At 45.3% G+C, this 23,098-nt stretch overlaps 1 protein-coding gene across 4 annotated transcripts in view; it reads right to left on the bottom strand.

Annotated features, from left to right (window-relative positions):
• The window catches only part of LOC111835148 (RNA-binding Raly-like protein), a 92,044-nt gene that overhangs the window by 11,188 nt on the left and 57,758 nt on the right, over positions 1-23,098 (bottom strand). For 3 of the 4 annotated variants that reach the window (XM_023795140.2, XM_023795138.2, XM_023795139.2), the window contains exon 3: positions 420-495. In XM_023795140.2, coding sequence (XP_023650908.1) covers positions 420-495 — 76 coding nt within the window. Of the gene's footprint in view, positions 1-419; positions 496-8,455; positions 8,624-23,098 lie in introns of those variants that run through there. The other variant, XM_072710472.1, reaches the window with a different exon arrangement.

Genomic DNA, 23,098 nt, shown 5'->3' with positions numbered 1-23,098 from the left:
ATGTGTTTGTGTCTTTACATTATGTTCGTTTTGTGTTTCGTGTCTTTCTGCATCATGCTCATTCCATGTTTCGTGTCCTTCTGCATTGTACAAAATTCATGTTTTGTATCATTCTGCACTGTTTTGTGCCTTGCGTCTTTCTGCATGGTGTCTGTTTTGTGTTTTGAGTCATCCTGCATTGAGTCATTCTGCATGTCCTTCAGCACTACACTAGTTTCATGTTTTGTGTCTTTCTGCATTATGTTTGTTTCGTGTTGTATGTCTTCCTGCATCATGTTTGTTTCATCTATCATGTTTTCATCTATCATGTTTTTATGTTCGTTTCCTGCCTTCTTGCATTATGTTCATTTTGTGTTCTGTGTCTCCCTGTATTTTGTTCATTTTGTGTTCCCGTCATTGCTGAGCCATTCAGACCTTACCTGTAGACAGCTGATAAGGGTCGCTTGGACCCAGCTTTCGGTCTGTACGGTTTGGGCTCCCCGGCCATGTTGATATCTGCAGCAGAAACACAAGAGGGGGGGGGGGGCGTGGGGGGGGGGTTCTGTGTTAATCAACAGCACACACATTTTAACCCCCTCGAATCGGCTCGTGGGGCTTGTGTTTTGCTGACGACAAAACATTCAGCACCGTTTCCTGTCTCAGCATGATGGTCTTGTCCCTCTGCTCTCTCCTCTCCCAGAAAAATTCCCCCCCTTCTCCTGGAAAATATGGCACATCCAGATTCCCTTGTCCTCTGCTGGCTGTCTGACTGCAAGACTGCGGTGTGAGACCATTAGGGCAGTCAGTGGAGTTGGGGAGGTATTATACTGATATGGTGGAACCATGTGGACTAGAGACAGCAGAGGATTTGCCTGTGAGTATGGAATCCAGTTTTAAACAGATAAATAATCAGTAATGGATATTACAGTGTATCTTCCCAAAATGAGGCATGGGACCAGCCCTCAGTCTGGCTGCAGCTTTCATAAACCTCCCTCCCCCCCAAAAATACTGGGAGACGGGCATTTTAAATTGTGTAGGACTGTGAGACATTGTCGAGGGCCTTTTCTGACTGTCACACTGACCACAGGCTAGCATGAGCTTGGCACAATCACTGCATCTATGGGAATACAGTGCATGCCGCTGCATTGCGTTTGATGTACGGTATATGGGAATACAGTGCATGTCGTTGCATCGCGTTTGATGCGCAGTATACGGGAATACAGTGCATGCCGTTGCACCATGTATGATATGCAGTATACAGGAATGCAATGCATGCCGCTGCATCATGTATGATATGCAGTATACAGAAATACAGTGCATGCCGCTGTGTCGTGTTTGATGTGCGGTATACGGGAATACAGTGCATGTTGCTGCATTGCGTTTGATGTGCAGTATACAGGAATACAATGCATGCCGCTGCATCGTGTTTGATGTGCTGTATATGGGAATACAGTGCATGCCGCTGCGTCTCGTTTGACGTGCGGTATACGGGAATACAGTGCATGCCGCTGCATCTCGTTTGATGTGCGGTATACGGGAATACAGTGCATGCTGCTGCATCATGTATGATATCTGGTATATGGGAATACAGTGCATGCCGCTGCGTTGTGTTTGATGTGCGGTATACGGGAATACAGTGCATGCCGCTGCATCTCGTTTGATGTGTGGTATACTGGAATACAGTGCATGCTGCTGCATCATTTATGATATGCGGTATACAGGAATACAGTGCATGCCGCTGCGTCACGTTTGATGTGCGGTATACAGGGAATACAGTGCATGCCGCAGCATCACGTTTGATGTGTGGTACATGGGAATACAGTGCATACCGCTGCATCGTGTTTGATGCCGGTATACAGGAATACAGTGCATACCACTCCATGCTGCCTGTTTTTCATACCCAGCTATGCAAAAGATTAACTTACCAATTAGCGTCATGTGGTGTTTTAAAGGTAAATTCCTTTAGCCGTCACACCTATACTCAGCACAGTGCGCGGTCGACAGTGAGTGAACAGTTTGCTCTGAACATGTCGGGGTTCAAGGGTGAGTTTAAGTGTGAAAAGTGTGGCCCCACGAGCTGCGTGGGATCCTGGCTAAGCAGCTGGCCATTAGCTACCCTGATTCTCTGAAATTTCTGTCACTGATCCCCACCCCCACGTAACGTGACAAAGACATCTGACCCACTCAAGACAAATTGTCAAATTCCAAACGCCCTCAGAGAGAGGAGAGAAAAGAGAAGCATGCCTTGTTTTTTTTCCACCCCTTTAAAAGTGCTCCGATCTGCCAGCATAAATAGGACAGCGCCCCCAGCTGTTTACAAGGCAGGCGTCTAAATCCCGGCGCTGCACTGCAGGAACTGGCCTCATTCCTCGACATGTTTTTACTCTTTATTTATTTTTAGCAGATGCTTTTATGAAAAGCAATGTACACATGTTAATCACTATGCCAACACTGGGATTCACAGAGCACAGAAAAGACTTTATGATCAGTTCCGATCCCAGGGACAATGCCCAAACCTGCTGATCCGCACACCAGCTCCATGATGCTTCTCCACAGGCTCCTCGTAGCTCGGGCTGGTGGCCCGGCCACATGCAGCTGCTTCGCTCTGTGTGTGAGTGTGTGTGTGTGAGTGAGTGTGTGTGTGTGAGTGAGTGTGGGTGTGTGTGTGTGAGTGAGTGTGTATGTGTGTGAGTGTGTGTGTCTGTGAGTGTGTGTGTGTGTGTGTGAGTGTGTGTGTGAGTGTGGGTGTGTGAGTGTGTATGTGTGTGAGTGTGTGTGTGTGAGTGTGACTGTGTGAGTGAGTGAGTGTGTATGTGTGTGAGTGAGTGAGGGTGTGTGTGAGTGAGTGTGAGCGAGTGTGTGTGTGAGTGAGTGTGTGTGTGAGTGAGTGTGACTGTGTGTGTGAGTGAGTGAGGGTGTGTGTGTGTGAGTATGTGTGTGTGACTATGTGTGTGTGAGTGAGTGTGAGTGTGTGACTGTGTGTGTGTGACTATGTGTGTGAGTGTGTATGAGTGTGTATGTGTGTGTGTATGAGTGTGTATGAGTGTGTGTGAGTGTGTGTGAGTGTGTGTGAGTGTGAATGAGTGTGTGTGAGTGAGTGTGAGTGTGTATGAGTGTGTGTGAGTGTGTATGAGTGTGTATGAGTGTGTGTGAGTGTGCCACAGCGGCTTCACAGGAGCTCTCCATGGTCCTGAAGGCTGGCCACGCTCATGACTGAGAGTTCTGTCAGAACCTCAGCAAGCACAGCTTCGGACCGGCGGGTAACAGACGACACCGGTCTCTTCCAATCACAGTGCCGCTGAAATCGTACCGTGGTTTCAGCCTCGTAAGCGAGCTGAGGCTTTGATCCGTAAATAAACAAGGAGGCCAAATTATGGGTATCTGACAGACCCTGACTTCTCTGGATACGTGCACTGAGATGGCAGGTTCTTTCCCAGGTCTGAATCCATGCATCAGTTTCCTTGTAGGACCCTGAAGGCACTGATCACTTCCCACATGAAATTTCAAATTTGAAAATCATTTCATTAGCTGTTTAATGATCAGTAATAATCAGAATGTGGTCCTCGTAGTTTTAAAGTGGAACACACAGCATGTAATGAAAAATGATCAGTCCACATTAAGCCATGAATGGTGATCATATGTGGAGTGTTTTAAAACAAGTGAACGTGACAGAAAATGAGAAGAGTGGGAGCGAGAGACTGAATTTGAAGCAAGGGAGGAAAAGAGAGGGGAGAGAGTTAGAGAGAGATACAGAGATGGAGAGAGAGGAAGTCCAGAGGGCCAACTGTCTCCCCAAGCCCCCCCCCCCCCCCCAGCCCAACCCCTGGGCCACATTCGCCGCCCCTCCCACTGCCATCGCCGTAGCTACCAGGCACCTGCCTCCAGCACAAAAGCCCTCCCTACCCCCACCCTTTCGAATATGTGTGACTGGTGTGACTAAGCATGTGCCAGACAGTGGGCAGCAGGGCCCCCAGCCGCACCTGTTACACACAGACATCGGCCCCCGCAGCGCTCAGGCTCACTTTCGATTTGGAGGCTGGACTGAGGGGGGGGGGGGGAGCGTGAAGAGACAAAGGGAGGAATATGAGACTGGGAGAGTTGGGTGCGGCCCGGAACAAAGCAGGATTAATGATGGGGGCTAACGGCCTCAAGGTTGTCGGGTTTGAGTCCCAAGGGGAGGGGCGGAGCAGAGCCGAGGAAGGCGCAGATAATGGCTCCAGAGATTTAACAACCTAATGGAGAGGGTAGACAGGCGGGGGGGAGGGGGGCATCGCAGACGGCAACGGATTGGTGTGAAGGGCAGCGGTGTTAGACCAAATAGGTGATGATGAAAGTCAGCAGGTCAGCATGGTGACGGAGGCACGTAGCTCATTTCAATGTTTATTATTATTACTGTTACAATTATTGTTATTCCATCCATCCACATACTTATTATTGTTGCTATTATTGTTGTTATTATTGTTGCTATTGTTATTATTGCTGTTGTTATTGTTATTATTGCTGTTGTTATTGTTATTATTGTTGATATTGTTATTATTACTGTTGTTATTGCAGGAAAATCCCCACAAACCCCCCCAGAGAATCCGGATCACAACATACAGATCACACGCCCTTGAGCCCCCAGAATAAACCCTCCCAGCCTTTCTCTTCCTAACAGAGACAATGTTGGGGGGGGGGGTAGGGGGGTGGCCCCTGTTTAGAATGGCCACTGCCATGGCACCGATTCATCAGCGATGAATAATTAAACACATCCTTGGCACCCCCGCACTGATCCGCTTGGTGCTGCGGGGACCCCATTCTGAATGGAGAGCACATTCTGAAATACCACCTTTAGCCCTTCTAGTCTTCCCAGTAAAATACCAGCCTCCCCCACCCATGTCATCTTTCAGTTGTTCTGTCCTCCCCCCACAGGCCACTTCTTTACTAAGACTCATCTATCCTACATCACCATTTTCCCCATACTGTGTTGTCTCTCACACACACAGATCCAGAGCACATCGAAACAGTCTTAGGTTGCCGTCCACACAGCATGAGCTTCTCTTCCCTTTGCTGTACAGCAGGAAGGATGGAGAGCAGGCCTCCGCTTTTTAGTGTCATGAATTCGGCACAGTCTGTAGTGACATTCCGATGAGCACCATCGGAGTGGCCTTCTCATAATGCAATCAGAGCCCTGCTCAAGACCAGTGTGCAGATGCAAAATTAGTAAGCGGGGGTGGTCCAGGCACATTAAGAAGCCAGAAGGCCTATGCATTGGAACTTGAGGCACAGAGAGATTACCCACAATGCACCTGCCCCCAGAAGACCCAACGGCATCACATGGTAATGAGCTGTTGTAATGGCTGGTAATGATCCTAGCAGGAGGTCCGCGGCGTGTGCTTACATGGCCCACGGGGGCAGATATGCAAAAAAAAAAAAAAAAACACCCCAATGAGGATTCCCAGGCGACAGCTGAGCAGTACAGCGTGTCCTGGACCGGAACGCGGAGGCTGCCGTTTCAGAGAGAAGAGACAGGCGATTGTGCCGGTTTTAACCCGAGGACGCCTACTGCATTATCTGTAAGAAGCAAGAGCAAGCGAACAGAGCAGGAAACTGAAGGATTATGGCAAAATAAGGGCCACAGCCCCATCCAGCTTCTACGGGGAGATCTGGTGCCAGGCTGAGTCTCTGCTTAACGCCACGTGGATGGATTGAGGTGGGGGGGGGGGGTCTAAAATGTGCCTGCTATGGAGGCAGCTTTGAACACCCACACAAGTACTCCAGAGTAAGCGCTCCCCGGCACAGTCACTAAATCCTCACATCACCACTCGACCCGTTTACCCTTTAAATGCCGCCGGGCCACTTGGGATACAAGCATCAGCCGGGTGGGAGGAATCACAGGAGCAGGGACGTGCTGAACCAGCCAAATTACTCCTCCTTCACATGATTGATGAGTGACACTTTGAGCCGGCGGCGCGGGTCATATCATAAGGCACACTGCGAGTTCCCAGGCAGCATGGGGGCCATCAGCATCTTATAGAGGCGGACCATTCTGCAGTGTATCGGGATTGATGACTACAGCTGCAGTGGGTAAAGATTGCAGTGCATCAAGTTCTGTGTTTACAGTTGCAGTGGGTACAAACTTGCAGTGTTCATTGTAAGAAAAAGGGTACAGCCCTGATACAGTTTTGTTCCCTAAGGTACAAACAACATCAATGTACCCTCAATGGTACAAAATGTTCCTCCTTGTCCATTTATGTACCCTGATAGGTATATTTACCTACAGCTAGGGTACAACTGGCAGACCCATGATGGTACAGCTCCACTGACAAGTAATTAAACCCCCAAAGTTACAAATTGGTATTTTTTCTCTGCATAAAGCTGCTTTGCAATGTATGAAGTTCTAAGTTAACACTTACAGTGGATAAAGATTTGCAGTGCATGAGGTTGATCTGCAGGGCATCAAGTTCTATGTTTACAGTTGCAGTGGATAAAGATTTGCAGGGCATGAAGTCACTTTGCAGTGCGTGCACAGAAGAGTCACAGAGTCGGGCACATTGTGTCTCGCGGCAGCTTTCACAGTGCATCACCCGCAGCGCCATGGGAGATCTGCTGGTGTCTAGAGCAGACCACCAAACCAGAAAGCTGTGCTTTACCTAGCTTTGCCATGGCAACACGTCTCAAAATCCCCAACTGACAGGAGTCATTCTCATCCCCTTCTTCTTTTACAAGAAGACTGTAATTACGCTACATTTCCTATGCGACACTTAATGTTCAGTGTTCTAACGACCAAGAGCACTTCCTCTGCCAAAATATATTATAGCCTGTTATATAGGTTTGGTTTATAACTGTGTGGAGTAGACAAAGAGAGGAATGGAAAACGCTAACAGAGCATTGCTCTCCAAAACCATATAAGTTACACTGTTTTAAGTCTCTTTCAACCTAATTCGTCATCATCATTGAAGAGTTTCACAGTGCTCCCTCAACGAACTAGACGGGAAACTCAGTCTAGGGCTTAACCAGCAGTGTGGTATTCACAGGGTTCACAGTGATCCCTCAATGAGCTAGGCAGGAAACTCAGTCTAGGGCTTAACCAACAGTGTGGTATTCACAGGTTAGCACTTAGGTAACTAGCAGTGTAGTATTCACAGGTTAGCACTTAGGTAACTAGCAGCTCTCGGGGGAAGAAAAACAGCTCCCTCCATAAGTGAACATCTGAAAGCACATAATGATCTACCATCTTTACTAACACCCTATTCATCACACTGTCATCACCATCATCATCATAAGATTATGTTTGTGAGGTCAACCTCAAACCCTATGATTCATCCATCACCAAGGTTCTGACATTACAGTAGAAATGGATCATACAATGGAATTACATTTACGGAAGGCTATTCCTATGAATACTATGCTAATACTATATTAGGGCATTTATTGACAGTGGATGTCGGTTTCAAAACCTGCAGATTACTGGTTCCAGTCCCAGGAGGTCCCCTGCTAACGTGCCCTTGAACAAATTACTTAGGTGACATGAATCCAATACAACACAAACCCGTGGACATGGATTTAAAATGACGTGATGGACTGGACAAACGCATCAGAGAGTAAATATTAGGGTTACTGGAATCGCATTTCATTAAAAGCTAGGATAAACACGATTTTGAACATTCAAGGCGAAGAAACACTTCTTCAGCTAAATCGTTTTCTACATTGAACAGTCAAATTTTTATCGTCAACCACGTTAAATGACATAACTGAAGCATACGCACTTTCGAAGTTCAAATAATGAAATGAAATGCAGCATCTGACCTGTAAATGTGGTATAACGGAAAAAGAGCGTATATTGTGTGAGTTGGTTGCTTTCATTTTTAAATTAGATTAACTGTTTGGTGTCGCAAGTTTTTTTTACAGCGATGATATTTCAGTTCAGAACTTAGCTCCGTTTCCGTCTGACATTTCTGGACTGGATATACCTACAGACATACTGGAAAGGGCACAAAATAGGTAAGCTGCTCTTTATAGTCATGTGAAAATGCAAAAGTGGGAAATGACAGGGGGTGATCATCCTCGGTCTTCCTTCCGCCGCCTGTTTATTAGTGCAGCCTATTAATTTCCAGCTGTGGGCGCACGACGGGGTGCGATCAAGCCTTAAGGTGCCTGCAAACCCCCGCAGCCCCAGTCTCCTGACAGCAATTTATGCTGATAGTAACTTACCGACATACCAATAATGAACAACCGTTTCATAAACGTATAACGCAAATGCATAATGAAACAGTGCAAATAATATGCTAACACAATATAAGCATTTAGAAAGACTGATTTTACCGCAATTACTGCATTATTTAGAGGAGTAGAACTCAAGTTCTACTTCTGTGGCAAGACAAAAATGTTAACGCTAAGGAAATACATTTACTGCAAGAAATTACACTGCATACAGCCGGCGCGTGCCACTCCATATCATAACAAATACTTGGGGTTTCGGCCCTGGATTACTTACATCTTTGATTGCGACGCTTGCCTTTATACATTGTCATCCTAAAGGAGTCCAGGATTACGATCTTAAACGCGGAATGGGAGAATTTGGGGGAAGACTGCTCCTACCCTACCGCTTTGCCCAGGAACAGTAGCTCCAGCGAGGTGAAGCCAGCCTCTCCGAGAGCGCGGACTGTACCATTTCCGCCAGTCGGGAGGGGGGATCACTCCTCATTTTAAGGTCAGGCTGGTTACATGAACTTTGATTTACAGTGGTATGGAACAGCGAGGGACATGGATTAGAATTATTATAAAACAGAATGCACAAACATAAATATTTGATTTTCTAATTTGAAATCACTCCTAGTAAACAGTTTCCGTTCATGCGAGGGAGGACTCTCAGCTGGGTGTATGGATGGCTGCTTTGATTGTGTTTTATATGGATATGCATGTGTTTGTTTTCTCTGTCTGCATGACTCTGTAACTCCAGAATATGTGCAGGCAGTGTGTTGTAACTAGTTAAATTCATTAAGGTAAACACTGTCCAGGAGTACATCTGGGCAGGTATTGGAGCTTGGTCCGAGACTGGATGAGCTATGGTTCCAATACCGTGAAGCCTCTGAATAAACCTGAAAGCTTTTCTCGGCTTAGCTGGTCGCAGGTGGCTAACAGTCCAGGACAACCTCGGCTTGCAAATAGCCATTAGCAGCAATTCCATTAAAGTCGAGCACTTTAGATAATCTTATGTCATTTTCAATTTCCAAGATGTAGTATATTAATCTCTTCTCACCAATTCACATCTTTGAATATTTTGGTGCGGATGAAACCCTGGATCGAGTAGCCTGCATACCAAGTATCAATTAAGGGGTGCAATCTAATACATAAAATATTCCAAGGAAATAGCATAGAATGCTCATGTATCAAATTATTGTAGTAAGTAGTATTCTTTCCGTCTGAATAAACTACGCATATGCGGCGTTTGGTTTCTCCACTAAAGCAGTCCTGTGACCTTAGTCCCGTCATAGAGGCATTTAATAATAATAATAATAACAATAATAATAATAACAATAATAATAATAATAAGCATTGCATTTATGTTCTCTGAAAATCGCATGAAATTATAGGCTACTTAAGAAACACAAGTGAGGCTTCTCGTCAATTTCATATTGTATATCAATATTTCATGTTATCTTTTTCCATGTGGTTATTCACCCGCGGACTTCCCAGGAGCCCAGTCCAGCTTCGGCACTCATATGTCAATATTTGAGAATATTTACATTTTACAATACTTTCATTTTTACTCAATGCCGTACGTGCCTGTGCAGAATGGCCGATTCAAATTGAATGACCTAAGCAGATTAACCTGGTCGCCTTCCATAACGACCCACGTTTCCTGATTGCTATCTGCGTTACGATTTCCAGTATAATCCAGACAGATAAATCCGTCCCCACTTCCCTGCCGGAAAACATCAGCATCCTCTCAATAGAAATGGGGGGGGGGGGGGGGGGGGCTGGGTTGCTAAGGAGATGGAAGGAACAAAGAAGATATTTTGATATTGTGCTATTAATTCAGGGTTATTTTATATCTGTACGTGAGGTTGAATGTTTAATGTTTTAGGAGAAATGACTGAGGGTGAAAATGCAATAAAATCCAGGTTCATTGTGCAAGAAAAAAATCCATCTGGTGTTTCTTTAGCATGCAACATGAATGATAAATCATCTCGAGTATTACTCCCCTTCTAGTGGGAGCAAGCGTGATATGGTGGATGCTAGTGTCTTTCCTGATTTTCCATTCTGCGTTTAGCATCCTGCTCGTAACTCAAAAGGGTCAGACCATGTATACGGCTTCCTGTTGTTTATTTATCTTAAGTCTACTAATAAAACCAGTAACTCTGCTACTGGTAACCTTAAATCACCTATATTCGTTTGTCATATATTTCAGTTTAATCAACATTGGGCTCATGTGGAGAAGAAATTGGATATTCTTGTACAAATACTGGTTTCCTGCTAATATCTGGCATTAATTTTAAAAGTTTGGAAAGTATCCTAGTGGGCAGAGCTAAAAAGAGACAAGCGACAGCAACAGGGTTCACAAATCGGCCAAAGTAATTTAAAATGTCCAAATGAGCTCCTTCACTTGCATAGTTGAGTTGATTGAAATTCTGACACCGTCCACTTGTTGGGCCTATTTTGGGCCGTTCTTATTAGCACAGCCATTAAGATTATGCAGACACGTAGCCATGGCGACAGGTTGGATCGTATGCGGTGCTGAATGGGAAACTCCAGATGCATAAATATCCGGAAAAGGAAAACAAGGCGATCCTCAAACGAAGTTCATTTTACTAAATATCCGATGTTTCAATGAGTTTCCTTCTTTGGATATTTGGGATGCATGTGGATACACGGATACCTTATTAGATCTTAAAATGCCTTATTTTTAAATATAAAAAATAAATTCAAACAGATATTTAAAATAATATTGCACTTGTTAATATTGCCATCTACTGGTGACACAAAATTATTACAGATGATGATTTCACTCTGAGTCCAATCTGTCCTAATTTTACGTAATATGATATGCAACGGGGATAAAAACATACAAGTTAAAAATCCAACAAAAGTGACTGATATTGCCGGGTTTGTAGAACAGTCGGAGTGTCTGGGCTTTATTATATTCTCGTGGATTTTACCGGAGACATGCCGGTGCGAATTTCGTTCTTTTCATGGATTCCCTGGCAGACTCACGCATCTGATATTTGATGCCCATTTTCAGTCTCTCGTCAGTGTAACTAAGCGGCCGTATAGCCATAGATTTCATTTATCGCATGCGTACAGCATTTCCAACTACATCATCGCACACCTCACCCCTCCAGTGCTATGAGATCGAATCGCAGCTCGCCCTGGAGGTTGCATGTTTTAACTCGTTTGCGGTTAGTTTCCTCCTAGTACTCCGATTTTCTGTCGTAGTCCAAATACCCTTTAAGCAGACTATACAGAGGTGACAAGTGCAGGTTCAGAAAGTACAACTGTTGAGCAGTTGGTTGAAACAAACCCTTGGTCTGGATTTGTACTTTCTGAACCTGGACTTGCCACCTCTGGACTCTAAATTGCCCGAAATGTATGCATAACGTGTATGCCCTACGATGAACTGTCTCTACCACAGGAAATCAGCAGGAATCAGTATAATGGTGAATTATAAACAAAGGGGCATTACTTCATAAAACGAATATAACTGGGATATACTTTCATCACTGCCAAAGCACTTAAATATAAATGTGTAACTGCTTTGTGATGGGGGTTGGGTAGGTGTATGGATACGCGCCAGTGCGTTGTTTGTCAGCACCTTGCAGCTACTGTACGCCTTAATACGGGCGAAAAGCAGGTGTTTGTCGGCACCTGGGTCGTTAGCGCTATTAGCTCTGCGAGAGGAGTGACTCATTCCTGCATATTAATTACGACTGCAGAAAGGAGAAATAGGAGAACAACAAAAAAAAAAACAACATGAAAGGAAATATGACACTATTGTTTTCCCTCCGAGTAATGCTGATCTTGAATTTGATGGATTATCCAGCCTTGTATAGTGGGTACATAAGGTAAGCAGTGCTAACCACATAATGTATTTTTGACCAGAGGGATTATGGGTACCGTCTCTGTCAATCGGATTTTTTTTACTGCCTGAATGTCTTTGTACTGTATTACGGTGCGTCTGCAAACTTGCAATGTCCTTCAGGTTTAGTAAAGTACATTAGCCTACCTATCAAAAATTCGGATACACCTGCTTTTAATGCATTTGTATTTATTTTAGTTATGCTATTCATGTTATATTAAAAGCCCATGATGCAATGAAGTGATATTGCAACAGCCAAGAAAAGTGTTCCACATCTCAAAATGTTTTTAAATTTTTGACTCCTCAAAATAGCTAACTTTTGCTTCACTGGCAGCATTCTATCTATCTATCTATCTATCTATCTATCTATCTATCTATCTATCTATCTATCTATCTATCTATCTATCTATCTATCTATCTATCTATCTATCTATCTATCTATCTATCTATCTATCTATCTATCTATCTATCTATCTATCTATCTATCTATCTATCTATCTATCTATCTATCTATCTATCTTTTTGCCCTCTATTTAGAAAGTAATTGAGCTGTATTTAGAAATATGGTGTGTGCTTTTATGGCAGCATTGACTCTTGGCATTATTTCAACCAGCTTCCAGATCTCTCTCTCTCTCTCTCCCTCTCCATCTCCCTCATTCTATCTATCATCTTTTTGCCCTCTAATTAGAAAGTAATTGAGCTGAAACCTCTGATGGAGAGCACCATTTGAATGTAGCTGAACTACGGGCGAACAGGATTAAAAAAAACAAGGGAAATGACCTGGACTGATATAGCGACAGAGACCATTTGTCAAGATCAGGACCATAATAGGAGGGCCTAAGAGGGCCTTCTAAAAGTAGGCTCCCATGCACCCATTTCCCTTTAAAGTTCCTATAACAGGGCTGGGGGCCCCCTGAAAGCACCGACCCCCCCCCCCCACCACCACCACCACCAGCACCACCACCACAACCACCACAATTCAAGGGCCCTTGGCAGCCAAACGCCCTCCCTCCATGTTTCCATCAGAGGCCCTATAGGGCCCCCTGCACCCCAAGGGCCCCTGGGCAGCGGCCCCGCTGGCCCGGTCCGTAATCCGTCCCTGCCCACAGCATGTACTGTATCTTTGCCAAATGCTGCAGGGAACACTAATCCAAAGCAATGCATTTTGGCCTATACAGTACTGACAGAAACACAGTTTATTATCATGCCTGACAGGGGCGTAGGTTACATATTAACAGTTTTTTTTTTTTTTTTTTTATTCGTGAAGTACTGCCCTTACAATTACAATATTTAAAGTGATATTCGTCTTTCCATTTTTACTGATATCCACCTTCACTAACATGACAATTTAAGTCCAGTAATGCCCCGCATTATTTATGCAGAATTTTAGGGTATTATTAAAATTATGCACAAATCGCGAGATTCTGCCACGAATGTCAGGCCATTCACTCTGGAAAAATGACGTCACCTCAGGGTCCACTATGATGCCCCTGTCACAGTCGTGCACCCTGTCTCTCACAAACACATCCTATCCGGAAACAATCACCAGCACAAACACAACACACATAGCAGCTAGAAGATCTATATAAGTAAATATAGGGGATTTATTGAATTTCTTAGCCATAAATGGGACTTTCTGGCAGCAATGCTAATGAACTAAATGATTCTCAGTTTCTGGTAACAGAGTAACTTACTTTAAGTAAGTTAACTGGAGTTTCCCAAAGAAATGCCAGGTCTGGCCCCGTTTTTTGACGGGCTTCTTACTCATTCTTACGCCCTAACATCAAACACAGTTCGATGAGAATTGTGACGGACTCAAATATTACCGACAAATATTACGTTGCTATTTGTGCTGTGCTGTTAACTAACCAAGCTGGTTGCAGTTTGCACAACCAAATAAGATAATCTATATGAAAACAATTAAATTCCACTATTTCAGATAGTCGTTTATTGATTAAGTGTTGGTTATGACACGAGGTCATGTCGTCCCCCCCCCCCCCCCCCCAATCTACGCCTACTGTATGATGACTGAAGTGTCGTTATATCACTATATAGTCTAAAGGAAGTGAAATGCAGGTGGTTCCATGCTGCTGGATGTCCCTGCTCAGATGGGGAGCGAGTGACATCTGGTGGATACAAGTCAGCAGTGCGCGGACCTTGAAACCACATCCACAAGTCGCAGTTCACACGCCAAATTAAATAGTTTATGTAAAACACCATCATTTGATCTTGCCTTGGTCTGCCTTTGCTTTATAAGGGATCGCCATTGACCCTTTAATTCTTTACTTGAGGTCAGGGCTCTTTACTTCTCTGCTAAGTCTTATTATGCACAAGTATAATCCTTCACACTTCGGCCCTAATCAAAATTCTGACACCTTGATGTGCAGAAATTCAAAGGCATATCTTACTAAAAACGGCGCTATCTGGCTAATAGGCTTTGCTTGGGCAACGTCAGAAATGGTCCAGCATGCATTGTCTTCATATAAGTGCCCCCTCACCTGTCGCTCACCAATTCAAAACATATCATTGGCTAATGATAAGGTTGCCCCTCCCCCTCTGAATTATGGCCCCTTTTATGCCCCCACCTCAAAAAGACCCTATATTTGCCACTGGGTAAGGTAGAAAACCGGCGCCGAAGCATCAGCTCCTCCTTAACGGACTGGGCTTTCACAGATGGTTCCCACCTCCCTCCCAAACTGGCCAACATGACAAAGTCACAAGGAAGGCAGGAAACACACACAGTGACCAACACCTACAGGTCATTTTAAATATGTTATGCTACATCACTGGCCACTTTATTAGGCACACCTCTTCAACTGGTTTTTCAAGCAAATATCTAATCAGGCAATTATATGTCAGTAGCACTAAGCATAAAATCATACAGACACAGGTCTGGAACTTCAGTTAATGTTAATATAAAACACCAGAATCAGGAAAAAAAAGGTGATTTAAGTGACTTGATGGCATGGTTGTTGGTGTCAGATGGGCTGGTATGAGTATTTGAGAACCTGGTGATCTACAGCAGCCGAAGATCATGCCAGGTGCCACTCCTGTCAGCTAAGAACAGGACACTTAGGCTACATTGATCACGGGCTCACCAGAATTGGATGACAGAAGATTGGAAAAACGTTGCCTGGTCAGATGAATTTTGATTTCTGCCGTAACCTTCACATGGTAGAGTCAGAATTTGGTGTAAACAACATGAAAGCATAGATCCATCCTGTCTTGTATCAACAACTCTGGCTGCTGGTGGTGTAATGGTGTGGGGATATTTTCTTGGCATTCTTTGGGCCCCTTAGTACCAACTGAGCATCATTTAAATATCTACCAGAGTACTGCTGCTGACCGTGTCCCTCCCTTTATGACCACAGTGTACGTGAGTATTGCTGCTGACCGTATCCCTCCCTTTATGACCGCAGCCTACCTGAGTAATGCTGCTGACCGTGTCCATCCCTTTATGACCACAGCCTACCTGAGTATTGCTGCGGACCGTGTCCCTCCCTTTATGACCACAGTGTACCTGAGTATTGCTGCTGACCGTGTCCCTCCCTTTATGACCACAGTGTATGTGAGTATTGCTGCTGACCGTGTCCCTCCCTTTATGACCACAGCCTACCAGAGTACTGCTGCTGACCGTGTCCCTCCCTTTATGACCACAGCCTACCTGAGTATTGCTGCTGACCGTGTCCCTCCCTTTATGACCACAGCCTACCTGAGTATTGCTGCTGACCGTGTCCCTCCCTTTATGACCACAGCCTACCTGAGTATTGCTGCTGACCGTGTCCCTCCCTTTATGACCACAGCCTACCTGAGTATTGCTGCTGACCGTGTCCCTCCCTTTATGACCACAGCCTACCTGAGTATTGCTGCTGACTGTGTCCCTCCCTTTATGACCACAGCCTACCAGAGTACTGCTGCTGACCGTGTCCCTCACTTTATGACCACAGCCTACCTGAGTATTGCTGCTGGCCGTGTCCCTCCATTTATGACCACAGTGTACGTGAGGATTGCTGCTGACCGTGTCCCTCCCTTTATGACCACAGTGTACCCAGCTTCTAATGGCTACTTCCTGCAGGATATACGCCACATCATCTCAGACTGATTTCTTGAACATGACAGTGAGATCACTGCACTGAAATGTGCTCCACAGACACCGGATCTCAATCAAATAAAGCACCTATGGAAAGTGGTGGAACAGGAGATTTGCATCATGAAGATGCAGCAGACAAATCTGCAGCAACTGCATGACACTATCATGTCAACATGGACCAAAGTCTCAGAGAAATGTTTCATGCACCTTGCTGAATCTATGCCATGAAGAATTAACCCTCAATGGTTCCTTGGGGTGCGTTCTGCACCCCCTGCCCATTTCTATGGCTACTACCATGTTGTTATTAAAATTACAGCAGTTATCCTCTAGGACATTGTAAGTGCACCAGTTTTACATACGGTCATGCAGAAAATGATAGAAAAAGTGTTGACGTCAATTATCGCTGGCATACTTTCTTCGGGGGTGCAAAATGCACCCCAAAAAAAACTTAATTTATGACAGATGTCTGTGGAGATTCTCAGTTATCCAGGTCATGGTTATCCTAAAAAAGGGTTATGCAATAGCAACTGGACTTTGTTTTTCATAGAAGAAGTGTTGCACTCCATCCAGAGTGCTTTCTCAATTCTGACTGACTGGTTGGCATAGCAGGTTGATGAACCCTGTAGAATCCTCAAGTCGTTAGCACTAGATGGTCACCTGTGGGTTGTTGTTGTTCCCCCTGGCTTTCATGTGTTTCACTGATACCACCTGAGGCTGAGCGTGAACGACTGTGGAAGCGTCTGGGCAAAGTTGAAAGAACTGCATTGTAGGTAGGTGATAGACGTCTTAGGCCACCTCCTCTGTTCAACGACGGTCGTTCATTTGAAGCAGTTGTCCTCCCGGTCCACCTACAATGCAGTTCTTTCAACTTTGCCAAGACGCTTCCAAAGTCGTTCACGCTCGGCCTCAGGTGGTATCAGTGAAACACATGAAAGCCAGGAGGAACAACAAAAACCCACAGGTGACCATCTAGTGCTAACAACTTGAGGATTCCATAGGGTTCATCAACCTGCTATGCCAGTCAGTCAGAATTGAGAAAGCACTCTGGATGGAGTGCAAAACGTCTTCTATGAAAAACAAAGTCCAGTTGCTATTACATAACCCTTTTTAGGGTTAATTTATGACATTGATATGATCGACAAATTCAGTTAATTAGTGATAATTGCTACTATAATTTTTTATGTTATTATATTCTAGAACATTTTCGGATATTAAAAAAAGTCAGCCATTTTGTTTTGTTTACATTTCAACTGTTAGAAAAGATATAACACCATGGCTAGGTATTCCACAGCTGAAGCTCTTCGACACATTCTGCAAGAGGATACAGTCGGAATGTGCATTATATGACCAGTCCCCTCTGCTGCCCCCCCACTGCCGCAACCGCTTTAACTGCACTATCTCACTGCGTAAGCTGTGCAAGCATCATGCAGTTAACTAATAAATGTATCTTAACTTTAGTTAATTGAATTTGAGCTTGGTACCATTGAATTATATATGCCAATGGATAGGGGTGCAACTTGAACCCCAAGGACCTGGAACGTAACTTTCTGACAAGGACCCATTGAGGGTTAAGGCAGTTTGGAAGGCAAAAAGGGGTTCAACCAAGTGCTAACAAGGTGTACCTAATATAGAAGCCAGTGAGTGAGTATAGCTTTTATCAATGTTATAGAACAGATCATATAAAACAGAAAAACATCAGGTCTGTGCAACGACTTAGAGGGACAGGCGCTCAATCAGGGATGGTGGAGGGGAGGGCACCCAACAGTAAATTTTGCTGCCTGGGGTGTAGGGGGCTGTGATTATGTTATGCCCCGCTCGTCTGATCCTCCCGTGTGCCACGCCCCCTCATCTACCCTGTGTGGATTCCCCGTGTTTACCAGCTGTTTCGCGTTATTTCTGATTAGTTCAGTGTATTTACATCCACGTCAGAGTATGTTTCCCCAGTCCTGTCATTTTTTTTTTTTAATGTGTCCTGTCCGGCAGCTTTCGCAAGCAGAATAATGGTCTGAATGCACTGCTATGTCAGACATATTTGCTTTACCATGAGGGGCTCTATAAACTCTGTATAGGCCCTTCATGTTGGTCAATTTCTTTTTATTCGTATATTTATTGTATTTTATTTAATACATGTCAAATATTCCAGTTGCCGTGCTGCCCGGAAGGGAGTGATAGATTAGGAAAATGAGTGAAGAAAAGGGGTAGGGAGAGAGATTAAAGAGAAGGAAGGAGAGAGAGAGAGAGAGAGAGAGAGAGAAAAAAATGAACAAAGGCGGAGACAACAGTGGGACAGAGAGGCTAAGAAAGACAGGAGTAACGTAAAAATCACATAAGGCAAGAAAAGAAAAAAAAAAAAACGCATTTGAAATACAACCACAAAAGGATAATACAAAGACACAACCAGAAATAAAGAAAATAAAACAGATATACAGACATACAACATTATTGCATGTGCTTGGAAGGGAGCGTGGAGGTGTATTTACATGTGTGTTCATCTGTTTGGGGGAGGTGTTTGAACACGTATGCGCGTGTTGGGTGCGTGTGAATTTCTCCATGGAATGCACTTGATAGCGAGGGTGGGGGGCCGCAACCACACCCCACAAGAACCAGAGGCCGGCGGAGACAGGCCGGCGGAGACCCAAGGAGTCCGCAGCCCCCCAAGAGCACGGAAGAGCCAAGGCTCCACATCCCCACGACAGCCGGGTCCCCCCCCCCCCAGCAGGAGGAGGAGGGTGGACCCAGGCGCAGCCCCCGCAGCCAAAAGGGCAGGAGCCCCAGAGAACCAGAGGCAACAGGCAGCCGACCCCACGAGGGTGACGGCCGCTCCTGCATGGGCCAGGGCCAGGACCCCAGAGAGCCCCACCCGTGCCAGAGAGGCCCGAGCCCCCCCCAGGCCACCACCCGGGGAGGAGGGACAGCAACCATGCCAAGGAGGCAGCCACGCCCAGGAAGGAGCAGCTAGCCCCGGACCCAGGCCCACACCGCCCACGCAGACACCTCGCAGACACACCTCTCAGCTATACACATAGACCATACACCCACTCACACAACATACACAGACACATACACAGAGACAAAAAGACATAAGCCCATACACTCCGGACCGCCCTCCGCCATGCGGGGGAACGGACGCCACCCCCCAGGGCCAGCCGCAACCCCAGGGCGCCGCCAGCCGGACGACTACCCGAGTGCCCCCGCACCATCGCGGGCAGGGGAGCAGGTGTGTAGGAAGACCCGCCCACTCTCCTCCCCCATGCACCTGTGTGAGAGGTGAAGTGTTGGATGCATGTGTTGGTGATTGTGAGTGTATGTGGTGTAAGGGATGAGTATGACTGTTGAGAAACTTAAGATGGATTTAAAATTGACGGGGGAAGCGCGGAGGAGCGCTGCTTGCAAACAGCTCTCCTCCCCATCACCCCCCCCACCCCGCCAAGACCCTCAATGTATATGGTGTAAGTAAGATTGAGGGGCGGGCAGCAGTGAAGAGGTGAGTGAGACCACCTCAGCGGCCCCACCCACCAACCTCTGAGTCCCAGCCCTGTCATTAACGTCGCGTGTGCTTTAATGTCTGGTGTTAGGATCGTTTACCTAATAAACCCCTCATTCCCTGATTCTGGACTCCAGTTTGTGGTTCCTCGCTCTGTGTCTCCCCGAGACGTGACAGATTGTTGGTGATCAGTAAAAATTGTGGAGCAAAATTCAAGCCCAGGACTGATTTTTAATCCCAGTAAAGCCAAAACTTTTGTGTGACCTTGGTTATCAAAAAGGGGGTCAGAACCTTCAATCATTCGGGCAAAGGGACAGGTGTTCAGGCAACTGCCCCCCGCACATCTTTAAAAGGCATGTGAGATGATTCTGGTTCTCTGTGGAAGTAAATAATGATGAATAATGACCTCTCTAAGATGCTTGACAAGTCCTGAAATGACATTTTGGCAATTGGGGAAGCTGATTGTTTATACCCCATTGCTGGTGAAATGCCTTTTATCCAGTAAAACAGCCAATAATGAAAATGCTATTCAGCTTTCCTTGTGCCTAATGCCCATACACTCTGCTGTCAGCTGTCTGAAATTAATGTGCCACAGAAGATAGATGAGAGATGAGCAGCCAGACTTGCAGAGATACACGTTCAGGGAAGAATATGAGCCAGAGCACCCTGGGTTTCTTTATAGAGACACAGACATCTACACTTGAACTGGAATTCAGCTGAAATAAACAGTGAGATCAATGGTATACAGGTATTTTGCTCATCCAAAACTCCTCAAAGTGGCTCAATGATATGATCTCTTGACAATCTGGGTTAGTGCCCGGACCTCCCTTCCAGAAAGCATCCTCTTGCGCTCACAGTTACTCTTGTTGGATGTGGTTCGTCCTTTGTGGGGGCATGCCGACATTACCCTGGGTACCGTGGCTCTCGATACACCACAGACTTGCTGTCCTGGTCACAGATGCACCAGCGAGACACATACCAAGATTTTGTCCTCTTTTAAACTCTGCTGTCTCACTTTATGTTGTTTGGATTGCAGTATTTTATGTAGCGCTGTGCTATTTGCTCTGTTAACTCAACCTTCACACTCTGCTCTTACTGTTGGAACATGCAGTCAGTGAAGACTGGCCACCAGGCTGCGCATACTGTATATAGGTGTGAAACCTCAAACACCACAGTTTCAGTTTCATTGTCCAACCCCTGTATGTCCCACCTTCTCTGCACCTTGTCCTGACAATGTTACAAATTGAAGGTGTTAAGCGATCCAACAGCACCCCAAATAAAAAATGAGGGCCAGGACCAGACGGCAGAGTCATTTCTCGCCCTGAGTTCCGGGATAAATTAAAAGATAGACGAGTGACAAAAAGTAAAACTGGCTCGTAAGTTTGTCTGCAAGTTCCAGCACGGACTGGGGGGAGGTCGCGAAGAGAAGTGAACTAGAAGAGGTTCATTCTTTTCGTCTCGCTCGGTATAAACTGAGACATAAATTTTTCTTGACGGGAACATTGTCTGTTTTCCTGTCATTAAAGAGACAAATACCGTAAAATAACTCGTATATATACGTATCGAGTCGAATCGCTCCTCAACAGCACGTCAGATACCTCTGCGACCGAAGCTGAAATAGCGTGGAAATGAAATCCCAGTCCCCCCGTGAAATCAAAATGCTTTTCAGGCTATCGGGCTTAATCAGATGAGCACACAGCCAGGGTCACGCTGGATGAGTAAGTCAGAGAAATATCGACAATGTTTCTGAAATGTAATGTGTTCACGCATTCTTCCCCAAACCAGATCGAGTGGCCATAGGCCTATTTAATTGTATCATCAGCCTCAAAGATTAGCCCGCTGAAGCCGTAAAGTATTAATTAACATCATGTGAACAGTGAAATCACTGAAACAAATAGCTGAAATGTTTTCCAGTTTAAACTTGACGGGTGGAAAGTCTGCACCTAATTAACACGGCTCTCTGCGCGGCGCGTTTAATTAGGCTACTAAGATCGCCCAGATGGAAGTGTCGTCGTGTTATTTTAACGTTGACTGAATTTTATCCACCGAGTCTTACACCGCTGAGCTTCTCATTTTTACTTACGGTAAGTTTTTTTTTTTTTATAAGTCAGAAAGTGGCAGGTTGACATCCCGCAGCAGGTTCCTTGCTGCATCTACGGGTTGCTTAAATCAGCTGTACGCGCTGACAGTCGTGTTATATGGGTCACAATGCAAGTATGATACAGAAAATCAAATAAATAACACTAGGCAGTTAGAAACTGAGCCGGGTAGGTGAGTTTCTGAGAAGGGAATTGGTAGAGGTGCTGCATTTTGCATGCATCCGGGCCCACATGCAGTACGGTGGGTTTAGAAAGCAGTGTCCAGGATTGGAATCTGACACATTTGAAGTGTTGTAGCGTGTGGCTGTTATAGTGTTGGTGGCGCACAGTATATGTACATGTGCCCCCCATTTTACCGCCTTTACGTTGTTTCTGCTCACACGTTTGCACGCCTTGTCCTCAGCAAGCCGAGAGATCCGCTCCTAAGTGTACTGAACTGGTACAGGAGTGGAGCTGCAGGTACTGTACGTCTGAATAGAAAATTACGAGTATCCTTCAGATGAAATCATGAGAGTATAATCTGGACGATGAGGATCGTGTTTTGTACCGTTAGTTTCCCAGTCAGTAATCCCAGCAAACAAACAAAGAAAAAAAAATACTAACTCTAATAGAAAAATTAGCGATTGCATAAATCACCGCTGGCCGGGTTAACCAACACTCATATTTTGTTTTACACTAGTATATCTACCGAGGTCCGCTGATTATTCGAAAATTATTCGAAAAGTTCAAAGAAAAAACACACTAATAAAACGGAGAAAATATATTCACCACTGGAGGGCGCTATAATACAACACAAACAGGCTCTGCTGCTGGTAAAATCCTCCGCTCTAATAATAATAAAATATAATTAATACTTAATGCATTTCCACTTAGCATATAACCAGAAACCATCATCCTATTCCGGACCCAAATTTCATTCGACACAGTCATTCAGTTTAAATGAAAGCCCGCTCCCCGCCTCTCGCTAATAAAGCTGTCAGGCAGATGCGACGCCCGAGATGCGCTCCACAAAGCCCGCATGCATCCTCACACATCCTTTCAGCACCTTTGTCTCACTTTCTCTTTTTGCTGAAAGGATGTGCGGGCCGTATAAGGGAATGCCGATGTCAGCGCTGCTCCTGTCAGCGCCGAGCAAGGAGCTAATTAAGCGCCTAAGTCCCTATCGCCGCTCGGCTCCGTGTACTCGCACGCATAAACACCCCCTAATACGTTTAAATCGCACTTCAGCTGATAAATAATGGAGACATTATCTGATTGAAACACTGGGCCATTTGTCTGAAAACGCACTCCTTTTTCGGATCCCGGGACGTACATTTGCACACCATTTAACTGGCATGGAGAAGGAATAAAATCCGCGTCATGATTAATTGCCTGAGCCCCCAGGTCCC

Source organism: Paramormyrops kingsleyae, chromosome 4 (genome assembly GCF_048594095.1).
Source record: "Paramormyrops kingsleyae isolate MSU_618 chromosome 4, PKINGS_0.4, whole genome shotgun sequence".
NCBI lineage: Eukaryota > Metazoa > Chordata > Actinopteri > Osteoglossiformes > Mormyridae > Paramormyrops > Paramormyrops kingsleyae.
This window is presented reverse-complemented; position numbering and strand designations above follow the sequence as displayed.